The sequence below is a fragment of the Agelaius phoeniceus genome, chromosome 16 (genome assembly GCF_051311805.1).
Source record: "Agelaius phoeniceus isolate bAgePho1 chromosome 16, bAgePho1.hap1, whole genome shotgun sequence".
NCBI lineage: Eukaryota > Metazoa > Chordata > Aves > Passeriformes > Icteridae > Agelaius > Agelaius phoeniceus.
The window spans coordinates 6,857,412-6,871,454 of record NC_135280.1 but is presented as its reverse complement, the minus strand read 5'-3'; the positions used below and the strand labels follow the sequence as shown (position 1 = coordinate 6,871,454).

Below are 14,043 nucleotides of genomic sequence, written 5' to 3'. Positions count from 1 at the left end.
ACTGTGATCTCAGATATTGCTCACACACCCCAAATGACTTCAGCAACTGCTGTAGTTTTACAAGGAGCTATGAAGTCATACAGGGGTTCCCTTTTAAACTTAAATTAAGCATGAAAATTTTTTCCATCTTTATATATATAAAGTGCATTTCTATTAAAGTTTGTATCAATTAAATCTTGGGAAACAACATCTAAAAGAATTCTTTGACTAGCAATAGACAAATAAAATAGGAGTTTTAGAATTGAATGTACTTACAGTCATATATTTTACATCCAGGTCTGTTTTCTTCTCCAGTTCAGATATAATTTCTTTATGAAATTTTTTGAACTTTAAAAACAAATGAATTAAGGGTTATTAAAAATTGGCAAAAGTAGTTTATAATTTCACAAGCAAAATGAATTAGAAGGAATTATTTAACTTACACTCTCCTCTAGACTGTCATTAAGTTTCTTGTGTGTTCTTGAGATTTCTACCAGAACTTGGCCTGTTGATAAACATACAACTATATTGGTTTCTTTCTCAGACTTCTGAAGTTAGTTAACAAAGAGCAGTAAAATACATTTAACTAAATACTCATTAATGGTTATATTAAGAGGGGTAGGAAATTTCTTGTTCATCACAGCAGCTGAAATGAATAATTAACTCTGGCCACAGACAAACCAAGCAGTACATAAGTGATAGAGGAATAACTAATCATGCATTGTTATGCAAAAGGGCCCTGGAGTGCCAGGAAATGCTTCCTTCTCTCCAGAGCAGCTCCTGTTGGTTTAGTTAACAGCCTCTTTTCTGCCAAGCCAGAGAATAGCACACAAGTTGTTACTACCCAAATAGCTGCTATCCATTTCATAGTCTGAAAACTAAACTTCAATATTTATTAAGTTACTGCACCTTCAGAGTCAACAAAGCAACCTTTCAGTTCCCTCACTGCACACCTGCTAAAACAGACCTGCTCCACACAGGAATTCCCACCTGTGCTGCATTAACCAACAGCCAAGGCAAAGCAGATTCCTCAGCACCCTCACACAGACCCTGAATATCCCATTCTGCTCACACTAAGCACAAACTCACAGAGCCCAGTCAGGACTGTGAGCAGCTGAAAGCTGAACTGTTCCACTTTGCTTCAGGAGGGTACAGAGGCACCATCTCTCCATCTCTGGGTGTGGCTGTACGTGCACAGCAGTGAGAGCCAGGGCTGTGCCAGCCACACCACCCTGCCTGCTGCTCACAGCCACGTCAGCCCCACGCCCCTCTGTGCCCTGCCACGGGCACACAGGCAGTGCCAGCCCTGGCTGGGAGCTGGCAGCACTGGGAGGAGAGCAGCTGAAGGAAGGGCCCAGCTTGCAGCCAGGTCAGAGCAGGCACAGCTCCCAGCTCCTGACCAGGGGCACTGCCAGGACTGCAACTGCTGGCACCGTGATCAGATCCACAGACTGGGCTGCATGTGGAAGCCTCCACTAGGGATGTGTTTTCCTGGCACTCCATTTGCATGGCAGGACTGGCAGGTTCAGTTTGACAGCTGGTTCCTGGCACACCTCCTCCAGTGATCCTTGTATCCCTCAATCACCCTTGCAGCTGTCCCAGCTGGATTTGCCACAGGTACCTGCAGCTGTGCTGTCCTTGTGCATAGGCAGGGCTGCAGTGACCACAGTTCTGTAACTCCTGCACATCACTGGCAGTCACTGCATGGGACTGTGTGTCCCTCCTATTTGCCATCTTGTGCAATTCTAGTTTCCTTTTTTTGAGTTAAAATAGAAAGGATGCATTAAGTGCTCAACACACTGAAAAGATGCCAATAATTTTAAAAATTGGCTCAAGAAATGAATGTCAGAACTCTTCATGAGAACTTTCTCATCTTCTTTCTCATCCCCATGTCCATGGATGTGTTACCACCTTTCTCCCTTCTAATTTGTCATTCTCCTGTTACATCATCTCAAAATCTTCGCTTCTTTGGCATGAGGACCACATCTCTTCTGAAGCAGCGTGACACAGCAGATTTTCAACTAAATCTTATAAAATGTGGGTCTGCATAGTTGTTTATGGGGAAAGAGGAAACACACGTGTCTCCCCTGGCTTTTCAGGAATCCCTCTTCCTGCTCCAGTGCCCACCCCTACCTCTCTCTGCACAACAGACTGCAGGACACGTAGAGGAAAGAATTGGGATGCAGTGAGAACAGACAGCCCCTTGACTAGCAAGAAAAGGAATTCACAGTCACAGAGACAGAGGAGTGCTTTTTATTATTTTTTTTAAATATTTATAGTTTTTCTAAGTTCTGTACAGCCCACAGAGTGCTGTGGTTTTTTTGTTTATATTTAAAGTTGCTGGTGACTACAGCAATATAAATACTATGAGAAGTGAGAGGTGCTATAGTCATTAGTTGCTTACATGCAATAGGAAAGTAAATACAATTAGTTACACAAACACTTGAAGTAACAGAGGTGAGCAGTGTTATTTTAAGGATCCAGAAGTGAATGCACTTTGTTTCACCAACCCAACTCAAAAGATACATTTTAGACTGTAATGGGCTTTTAAACTTAGAAGAGTTTTGTGAATACTTATCTACGACATAAAAAGGAAAATGTTGATAAAAGAAAGCAGGAAAAATTATCAAGAAATACAAACAAAATGACAAAGTTTGTTTGGTTTGGCATCACAGACTAGAGAGCTGTTTGGGAAGCTGTTTTGTTGCATCTATATTTTCTATTGAGAAACTAATACAGACTAGAATTTCATTAATGATGTTGTGTTTGTTACAAAAAAACCCAAAACAACCAGGAGTCCAAAAGGTGCAACAGTCATTTCTCCATATACAGCATCCCCTGAGCAAGAAAAATCCTTGAAAGGCTGTCTTGGCCAGGAGAAGAAAGCCAAGGAAAGCAATTTCCCTCAGAAATATTCATTGTAAGGCCAGGACTTCTGCAGAAGTTACACTTCAACCTCACTGTTTGCTCTGGCTGATTGTTCAGGTTATTTACCTTTTCACCTTGTGTTGACTGTTCTTGTGAAGTCTAAAAGAATTTGTTCAAGTTAGAAACAAAAATGGAACTCAATCAATAGAGTTCTGTTATAGAAATAAGTATCAACAGCTACCTGCAAAATCACTTAAACTTTTAAATACCAAATAGCTACATTAGAATCAATAAAAGTATTAACTACATCAGCTTACTTGAAATATAATTCAATCTTGTTTTATTAAGAGGAGGTTGCTCTTGAAAAAATTCAAGTCTCTTAATAGTGAGACTTTTTTAGATGTCTGGGAACAGGTAAAATGCTTAATTATATCACTCATTTACCTCCTGTTGTCCTGTTTTGTATTCAGGGCAGGTTGATTACCTTTGTGACTTAGAGATGAAGCCACATAATTATTTCTATTAAACAAGAGAATGAAAGGCTGAGTCAAAGCTGCACATGGAGACAGCCCAGTCCAAGTGTGCTGTTAGCTGCTATTGCTGGCAAGATGCTCTTTTCTCCAGGTCACCCTCTGCCCAGAAAAAAGGCATTTATGACATGGGAAAGTTAGAAACAAAGTCCTTTGAAAACTGTAGCCCCCAGGAGGTAGTAAAATAGGAAGTTTCAAAGGAATACAGTGTAACAAATAAATATGATGGAACAAAACATCTGCCAAGCTTCAAACGTGTTAAATTTATCATTCTGTGATAGGAAGGATTTAACTGTGCAAGAGATGCTTCAATGAAACCAAAAGGTTTAATGGAATTTAAGATATGAAGGAAGAAAATCACAAAGAAGGATAAAATAATGCAAAACTTGCCCAGCTCTAACTGCACTTTTCTTCTGATACAGTTTGTCCAGAATGCTTTAACACACTCCCCCCATCTGTAGAATTAACAGCAATATGCACATAAATCACTAGGACTAGGTCAAGGCTGCCTTTCCTCACTGCATGGGCAAACACAGAATAGGAGTTCAGGAGTGAATCTCCCTGGAATTCATTTCACAAAATGGCATTGACACATGACCATTCAGTGCCATTCTGTGAAGGTGACTGCAGAAGGTGAAGGAGAGGAGAAAAAAATAAAGAATAATCAAGAAAAGGGGAAGAGATTTTAAAGTAAAGTATTGTAAGTCCACTCTACCTGCTAGCTGTAATACCCTGAGGCAGCTAGAGCCATACATACATAAAATAAAAATAGAAGTAAGGAGAACTTCACATTCTAAATGGCATTCTGAGCTTAATTTTAAAATATGCAGAGTTCTCATTAAGGCTGTGAACAACACAAATGTTTCTGTGATATAACAAGCAAATAAGTGAGTTAATTTAAAACAGATTAAGGGTTAAGGGAAATAAGTAATTACTTCCCAGTCTCATTGATACAGAAGAGATAAACAGTCCTGCAAGATGTCCAAGTAGTGTCAGTATCTTGCCTCCACATCCAGACAGAAGCAGTAAGTGATAAATAAGATTGTGCAGGACACTGGTGCTAATTTTGTGGGCTGGGCACTGGTGGAGTTTGAACTGATGAACTCCCAGTGCTCCTCTTGCTCCTTCCCACAGGACTTCCCTGCTGAGCTCCTGAAAAATGTGTTCTAGCCCATGCTGACTTCTTAAGTGTCTTTGACCACAATCAAATTTTCATCTGATTCAAGGGAAAGAACCCCAAATAACGCAACCAAAAACAGCCTAAAACTTCACCTCTGTTTTTATCCAGTCAAATTATTCTTTCCAGTTATACCACAGCCAACACACTTGGCCAGGAATCCACACTGCTTTACCCAGCTCAGAGAACTTTCTAGGCACAAGATACATCTGTAGGACCAAAGGGGACTTCTAGCATTTTACTGTTAGAGTAACTGCTGTACACTAAGTTCTGTCCTTCCCAAATATGAGCTTTATTTGCAATGTACACGTTTGCCTGTACATATATAACCTCCCCATACAAGTGCCTGTCTGTTTCTCACTGACACATACTTGGCAATGATCTCTTGAGCATTTCCCTGTCATTAGGTTACACATTGCTCTCAGCATGGCAAACAGAATCAAAGAATCCTCTTATTCAAAGATCCTTTTCCCATTTCATAATTAAGCAAACAATGAAGGGATAGAGCACTGTTCACTTCTATTCTAGTAGCCTAGCACCTCTTATGATATCATTTCCTTTTGTAGCCCAGGATCAGAACTATATATAGTCACCCTTTTCTTGTCCTAAACCTTCATTGATGATCATGTGAAATAGTTTAGGACCACATAACAAAGGACTTTCCCAGTACAGAAGACAGAATTTTAATTACTTGAATTAAAATTATTATTTTTCTTTAGAACTCTGGGATATTTAAATATTAAAAGAGACAGAATACTGCTGAGCTCTTTATACCTTAGAAAGTCAATGCCTGTTTATAAGCCATATTCAGTTAGACCTGAGGATCAACTTGCCTTTTAAATATACTTTACCAAGACTAAAATTAATGCCAAATTCTTTCAGCTGGACAAAGGTGACTTTAGAAAGAACTACACAGTTCATGCTATAAAGTGGGCAGTGAACTGTAATTCCTACATAAGGCTAGGCAAGAGTGAATACTTATGAGATTAACAAAACCATTTTGATTTCCAGTTACTCAGAGTTTGTTCTTGGGGTGATGCTCCTATTTTCCTGTTTGAAATGGAACAAAAACATTAACTCACATTGTATTCTAAAGAGGAATGTGACTTTTCTGCAGATTCAGCAAAGTTCAGTCTGCAGTCTAGTTCCCCCATTTCTCACAAGATGTTTTGATCTCTTAGTCAAAAAAAATTCAGAGATTAGAATTTTTTTAAGCATACTATATCATTGAACAGATGATAATCAACATGAAATATTCAGCTTGTCTCAGACGATTGGTAAGCACAGAAACTAAATTTTAATGTTAAAAAAAAGGAAAGGAAAAGTATATGCCATGTAAATAATGCATGAAAAATTACAAACTTGTTTTTCCACCTGTTACTCTATTACTAATATATATGAAGTATGCTGCAGGCATTTTTGTTATTATTTTTTTTTACCCAAACATATAAACCATTAAAGTTTGTATGTCAGGGACTCATGTTTCATAGGGCCTTGGAGGCCCTGTGTACCTCAGCTTTTCATACCTGAGCTGCAGTGGTGTGCAGGGACTGGTAATTTCACACAAGGCAGGTGAAAAGAAAATAAGTTACAATAGAGCCACAAGCCTGAACTTGCCTGGATGAAACCCTGCTGGTTTGAGGCAGATTAGTTAAGGAAGATCATACAAGAGAGATGATCCCTGTTCTACAGCAGGGATGGAACAAACAAATCATGCTAACCAGCAAAAACTGAAGTTTTTATGGGTTTCCAGTACCAGAGAGGGTAAATATTTAAGTCATCATTATAAATGTTACATGAAATGCAATAGACCACAAGGAATCACTGCAACTTTCATTACAGCATTTTGGAGCTGCCTGAGTTTCACAGTCTTAGCAGTGACCAAAAAAACCCCAACCCAAAAAACCCCACATCTAAATTGAGTCTAAAGTTTTGATAAAATTCCCTTACTCACATGTCCAAGACAATTGGTTTGGTTCCCTGCCCTGCCCCATGGGACTGTTAGTGACATCTACAATGGGTACTGGATTATTTTTTTTGTTGAGAAATAATTCAGCAGGAAGAGCTGACTGTACAGACTAAATATATCCTTTCACTACAGGATTTACAAGCTAGCTACCAATATGACGTTATTTTCCTCACAAAGTTGTCATTTACTTTCCATTTTTCCCCTCACTGAGAGCACAAGAAGTACATTTTCTCAACACAGGCTTATTTCACCTGGGGCTGCTGGTGAGGAAAGGCTGGGACTGCTCAGCATCCTTAGAGATGTGGGAGAGAACAACCTCGTGCCCCCAGGGAGCCCCCGGGGATGGAGCTGGGTTTGGGGGTTCAGGCTGGGGGAGAACACCCCTGGAGTCACTGTGGGCCAGCCCCAGCTGGGCACAGCCCAGCAGACACAGCAGGGACACAAGGTGAGCTCCAGGGCAGCACCAGAGACGTGGTGGGGCTCAGGTGAAATGTACCTGTTCCAGCACAGTGAGAATGCTTCAGGGAGTCCCTTCACCATTTCCTCAGGCCTTTGAGGCACAGCAGGAAGCCAGCAAGCCTCACTCATTGCAGGTGCTTTGAATATGCATTTCCCCATATGAGGGTGTGTGCTCAGGACAGCGTCAGGGGTTTCTGAGCTGAAGCCCAGAGTCAGGGCACACAGGCAGGTGCTCTCCCAGCTGAGCTGCCCAGACACCAGTGCTGGTGCCAGCACCACCACACAGCCACCCTGACAGTCAGGGCTGCTGGAGTCTTACACCCCAGCTTAGCACTGACTAAAACCAGGAGAATCAGCTTTGGTTTGGAGGGTGCAGTAAGACTGGGGCAGGTGGGGAGTAAAATATTAAAACTGACAGAAAAATGTAACCTATTATCTAACTTAACATGAAAAAATAGCTGGGATGATATCACTGAAACCCTATTAGTATCTGTCTTCTTTCTTTTCTCTAGTGCTACTGCAATCTTTACCAAAGGCCTTGTGTTTTTTCATATTCTGCTTCCTCCCATCAGCCATTTCTAGAAACTGAAAATGTGTAACTTATCTGGAAGTCTTCATAACAAAATTTACAACGCTATAATTGTATACAGAGCAAACTTTTTTTGGGTAGTTCTGTAAGAACAAATTGCAGTATCTGTTTCTAGACACATTCTTTATGTTCAGCAACAAACCTCATTCACTGTGCTTCTTGAATGCCTCATTTCTGGTTTATATTCCAGCAGGGAACTATTACAGAGCTTACACCCAAGACTGGCTCATCTCCTTCCACCTTTCTTTTAGCAGACTGGAGGTTTGTATAACACAAGCCTGGAATGTTACTGTATAACTGGAAGATACAAAACCTTATTCCTGTAAAACCCCACAAATACTTTGTATTTCCCTTTCAAGACAGCTCTCTGTGTAGTTTCCTTTTATAGCACAGGAATAGAGTGGCTTCTTCATATGAAATTCCATTATAAATATAGCAGAATACTCTTTTATTAATGCTCCATAGGAAAAGCTGGCCTGATTCTAATTACTGAAACTGCAGCCTCTAAGCTGGTTTCCCAGAAGTTTCCACCAGATGAGGTGCTAAAGGTTCTGCAGTTGCTGGCACACTTCAGTCTCCTTTCTGCCCAGCACAATCATTCCAGAGGCAGCACACTGGCATGCAGGGATGGTGTGGATGCAGTGGGGTGGGCAGGATGTCAGATCTCTCCTCTCCAGAGTGCCCAGTGTCATCTTTCTAAGTGAAACAGGATTCCAGCTGACAGGGTCAATGTATATGTGTTAAAGCCAGCAACTCTCCTCCCTCCCCTTTTTATTTTAATGGGAGCTGAGCTAGCATCATTCATCCTAAACCATGGGATTTTTCTCCTTTTCTGCCTGATTTTCTGACTAGTGAGAGTGAAACAAGTTGACAGTTGTGGACAAAGTTGTGGAGACCTTTAAAACTGACAGGCAAAAGTCTTTTATGAATGTGTTCAAATCCTATCTTTTAACCTGAAGAACAGTCTGTTCTTTTGTGCTTGAGAGGAACATCAAGTTCAGGGCTCACCCTCTGTCAGGAAAGAATTCCACTTCCTCTGTGCACCATGAGAAGTTTGGGGTTTTCTCCCCTGCTCTCTCTGTTATAGCAGTCACAAGATAAAGAGCAATCTTTTACTTCAATAGTTGCTTCTCTGGATCATTTGTAGTGTTTTTAAATTCTTCTGAAAGGAACCCAAATTTTCCCAAATTCTTACATTTTAGACTGCAGATGAGCACAAGTTCTTGCATACCTGTTTCCAATTAGGTTTTAACACAATGCAACTATAAAAAACAAGCCTGTAAACCAGAGTAATCTTTAAATAAATTATCAGTCTTGGTTAGATTAGGAGAGGCTTTTGTCTTCTCTGATTGTTCCATTAACATACTGATCTTCTGCAATTCAGTTCCATTGATCAAAACCATGCAATGAAATATTTTTCCTTCTTCTTCTATTTGGACAAGCAATTAATGGTTTACACTCCTTAATTCTTGAGCAACAAGCTCTGGGTACAGATCCATAATGTAATTGTGGGTGACTGCTGTAGATACCGTTGCTACACAACAAACTGAGTGGGACTTTACACCCACACTATAAAATGAGATGTAGCTACAATAACTGTCAGGTGCTGGAGAAGATCGTTGGGAAGATAGGAGAAGCAGAATTCCATAGGCAAACAGGAAAGAACTTCCCAATTCCTTGTCCAAGTGAAGCCTACAGAGACAGCCCGTGTTACTAGAGGAGATTTTATTTACATTATAAGCACTAAAAATTGACGTGACAAAGCCAGACAAGCCTTTGTGTTTTGGGCAAGACAAAACCAATCAGCAACATGTGAAAGTTACTATTTTAACACTGTGGTGAAGTGTCTGTGTGAAATTGATTTATTTATTTTATTGCATTATTGAAACACAGCATTTTGTGCTGGTGTGGTAGGCTGAAATTTGAATAGTATGAAACCTTAACATTTTTAAACATGCAATTTCTTGTTTTCTATCTTTTGTTCCTAGAGGGATTTCCAAAAGGTGCCTAGGAAAAGAGGTATGCAAATTTCAGATTGTAGAATAGCTTGAAGCATATAAATTCAGATTCTGTTCTTTTAATGCTCATTGCCAAGTCTGAGGGACTACAAGCTCAGAAATTTAGGGAAATACAAAATTAGAAAAAATGTTGACTCAATCAACTCATCCCTTATTCATAAGGATTGTGTTATGACTGCAGCACATTCTTCTACTTCCTCAATTTGCTTAAATTATTCAGTATTAAAATAATGCAGAGAGCTTCAACCAGACTTGAAAGACAGAGATACTTAGTACAAAAGCTCTGAATCAGCTGGAATATCCAGATTTCCTCTTCATTCTCATTTCCCTCTTCTGCTCCAATCTCATTCAACAGAAGAAAGGATTTTTGGCATTTTTACCTGATTTTTTTTCCCATGACTACTCCAGCATCTCTGCTTTCCACACTCTGCTTCAAAAAAATCTCCTTTATTTCTATTCAGTTTCTGTTTGTCCCCTGCTGTGGGGCTGGTGTCCCTTTCACTGTCTCATGTCAGAAGCCCATGTTCTGTGTTTCCTTGTGGGGAGGAAGGATTGGCTGTGGTTTGATACCAATCTTTACATCACATTGGCAGTGAATGCACTGTAGGTCACCCAGCAGGTTTGGGTTTGAACTGTGAAACCACCTCTAATTTGGCAGAGATAACAGAACTATTATGCATGACAGAGCTGCCAGTGGTCAACCACTTGTTTTTTGGCAGTCTAAAGGAATTCCTGGATCAGATTTGCACTGGGGGCTGCAGCAGCTGCCCTGGAGTTAGAATGGGCAAAGTTTGATCTGTCCTTACACACCCCATACTGCTCAGCATGCACTGCAATAACGTTTTAATAATTAAAACACCAAAGTGTACAGTAAATACTTTTCTTCTCAAGCAGATACTTTTAGAGACACCTGGGTGTATCATATTTCTTTGGTAAATAGTCTAATATTGTAGCCCAGCTCCAGAACTTGTAAGACTTTTTCTTGAAAATGCAAATGATCTGTCACAGACTCCTAACCTCATTGTCCTGCCTTTTCCAGCATTCATTGACTTTCCTTATCGCTAAATTAAGTATTCCATCAGAAAGTGTGTTGGAAGAAATCCAGGGTTGCTGTTTGCCTTAAGAAGAATAGATTTTTCTGTGGTAACAGTTAAAGCAGCAGGTGAACAGAAAGCGGGAAGAAGGCCATGTTTTCTCAATATGGTATTACAAATTTTGAAAAAGATTTGTAATTGCAGGATGGAATTCATAGTGAAACAAAAATACGTTTTCAATCATAATTCTGTGTTGTCCCAAATAAGGAAAACCAGCTATTTTCAGAAGTTGGCAGAAGATTGCCCAATAATAATATTTCCAAATAAGCAATGTCCCACAGCAACGAGTCATAGATCAGTCACTTCCATGCATCTGACCAACTGCTTGATTGCAAAAACTGTAATTGTGCCTTTTCTGCCATTTCATAAGACTCTGCACAGCCATTTCTTTTAACTGTTCTATAGTTTGACAGCAGCAGCTCTGCTTTCTGTAAACAGCCTGCAAAGCAAACAGAGGAGCTGCAGTCAGGACTGTTTGCTCTGCCCTGTTTGCTGTTCCACCACTCCCAGCCCTCAGCACTCACCCACAGGTGCTGTCAGAGCAAACCATGAAAATGCAGCAGCCACAAAGAAACCAGGGCCCACCTTTCAACAGGGCTTTGCCCCCTTCATTCTACTTCTCCAGAGATATGATAAAAAAATTGGTAAACCCATCCATGGCAATCAGCTGAATTAACAAACTACAGGAGTTTGAGTTACAGGAGGAGATCCATCATGGGAAGGGTCCTACATTGCCCAAAATCAAAAGTTCAGAGGCAAGACCCATCATCAAGTTATTTTTGTCAAACAGCAAATGAAGGCATTAAACAAATGCTTATTCTTTGCAGTGTACAGGTCCCAGTTCTTTGCTTTGCAATGACATGAGAATCTTTTGTCAGAAATATCACAAATACTTTGTACTCCCTTGCCCAGTGTTGTAATTATGCTGCTCAGCCTACAGAAGTGAAGTTGTCAAGGTCAAGTGCTGCTGCTGATCTTTCAAATATTCAGAAATTATTTTCAGAGAGTACAGAACTTGAAGTGGATTTATAATAATGTAAAATTAATCTGTCTTTGAGTCTACAGTTTCTCTTTCAAAAGCTCAAGTAGAAAATAAATATAAATGCACCTGAGAACTTTTAGTGATACACTTGATCAAAAGTAGTGAAGTAAAACTGAACCCTTCACAATGACACTCAACCAGAAAATTGATTTAGTGTAGAACTGCTGTTCTACATGAGGACTTCTCATACTAATATTCTGTTGCAAAAGTATTTCAACATTCACCTCTGCACTAAAAATCAAGATATATGTTTTTTGGTACTTACTTTAGAATTATGAGCCTCAAAACACCTGCTTTTGAATGCATATGAAGATATATTCACCAAAGGAGGGCAAAAAGAGCTAAATTTGTCAAAACATTGTGTCTTGAGAAATAATATGCCTTAAAGGCATCTAATCCCTTCCATCCATGTTATATAAAAGTAGAACATACTTTAACTGATCCTTATCTACTTCACATTTGTTCTGTGAGCTGCCAGCAGGAAAGCAAAACTAAAGGTTATACTTTGGAGCAATTTAAAATGAGTTTTCACTTACCTAATTCTTTAGAAACTGGAGAATCTGCTGATATGTCCCCAATCTTTGCAAGGCTATCATAATATGCTCTTCCAGCCACTACCATACCTGGGGGTGAGTGAAAAAAACCACAACTGTTAAAAAAAAAATCAAAATATCTTCAATTTTCATCAATGTATGATCCTATGAAGTCTTGTCATCCAGAGTCCCTGTGCTCCCTGCTGATCTGTGAGACCAGGAAACAAAGCCAGAACTCCAGAATACATTAATGAAATTTCAGCCTGTTATTTAGCTCCAACTTCCCTGCATACCCACAGGCAACCAGCATCCAGTGGGAGGGCTGAGCCATAGCCATTGGTCAGGACACAGCAAAGTTCCCTGGCACAGAGGAAACTGTTGGAAAAACCCAAACTGCAATCCCAAACCTCCCAAAAGCGCTGAGCCAGAGCAGGGAGGTGGGAAATGGCCACTGGCCATGACACCAGGGATCTGCTGCTGTCCCAGGAGCCCCTCAGAAACAAATCATCCTTTCTCCTAAAGCTGGCTGCCACAGGAACCAATGGCATAGACCACGAGGGTTCAGTGACTCCCAGGAATCATCTCCTGGTTAGGGCTGATTTAAACACACAGCCAGGGTCACTGGGATGGACACAGAAATGTGGGGATTGCAGCTGCAGGGAGGCCAGTGGGAGAAGCATCTCACACAGGGAACAGATCCACAGTGGCTGCTGTGCCTCTTCAGTGCCTAGAACTGATCTGCACACCACAAAGAAAAGAAGGAACAAGGACAAACTGGCAAGCTTTAATGTGAAAAATAACTTAGTGAAGTTATTTGTCACAATTTTCTTCTGGTAGTACATTCTTGACCTAAAGTGAAAGTCAAGCAGACCCTTGCTATTGACTCTAAAGGTGCTTTTTTTCCTGAGAGGAATATAATTGCCAATTACAGGTCTGTATTTTATAGTTTTTACTAGCAAGGTGACATCTTTGGTTGCATAACAGTATATTCACTGAGAAGCCTGAAAATTCTCCAAATCAAACAAAGATTCTTTTTGAGGCTGTTGCATTAGAAAGGGTGATTTCTGTCTAAGCTCTGTCTCACAGGTGCTCTGTATTCAAACTTTCTGAGCAGAAGAATTATCCTGGTGCTACTGGTGGAGCATTGTGCCACCTGCACAAGAGGATTTGATGCCAGTCCAACTCTTCCTATCTGTGTTTTCTCAAGACAGCCCCAAGTCACTCTTTTCTCCTAATACAAGCACTTAAAAAGGAAGGAAATGTGTGATTTTCTCTGTGCTAACCAAGCTAAATCAAGAGCCCTGCTTGTAAAGTCCCTTCACCAGCACTATGGAATATAAATTATTTCTGCAGAAAGGGAAGGTTTTTTGACCTTTTGTCCTCAAAGTGTAGAAAAATACATTATAAACATATCTGGAGTTCTTTTATGTTCTTTGTCAGCATACTCCAACTTTTTTAGAAAGCTGCAGAGTGTTTGATTAGCAACAGAGTATTTACTCCTTGTTTTAGATCTATTTACACCACTCAGAGCTGATGGTGAAAAGATGACCAATTTATGAGAGTCCAAAGATGACTTTGCAACAGTTGTTGCAACACTGTAAATATTCATTTGAAATTAAGCATTCATGCTAGATATGCCTTATCAGCTAGGCTTGAAGGCAGATCTAAGAGCCCAAATGTAACAGATCAACAGCAAAGTGTGTGAAAAGCAGCAACTGGTATAGAGACATTTCAAATGAATATGAAAACACTGTTATTCCTTCTGGTACTACCTGTAATTCCTAA

At 40.1% G+C, this 14,043-nt stretch overlaps 1 protein-coding gene across 1 annotated transcript in view; it reads right to left on the bottom strand.

Annotated features, from left to right (window-relative positions):
* The window catches only part of BAIAP2L1 (BAR/IMD domain containing adaptor protein 2 like 1), a 32,586-nt gene that overhangs the window by 9,142 nt on the left and 9,401 nt on the right, over nucleotides 1-14,043 (bottom strand). The window contains exons 3-5 of the mRNA XM_054643788.2: nucleotides 12,262-12,348; nucleotides 423-484; nucleotides 256-327 (exon numbers count right to left, since the gene is read on the bottom strand). Coding sequence (XP_054499763.1) covers nucleotides 256-327; nucleotides 423-484; nucleotides 12,262-12,348 — 221 coding nt within the window. The remainder of the gene's footprint in view (nucleotides 1-255; nucleotides 328-422; nucleotides 485-12,261; nucleotides 12,349-14,043) is intronic.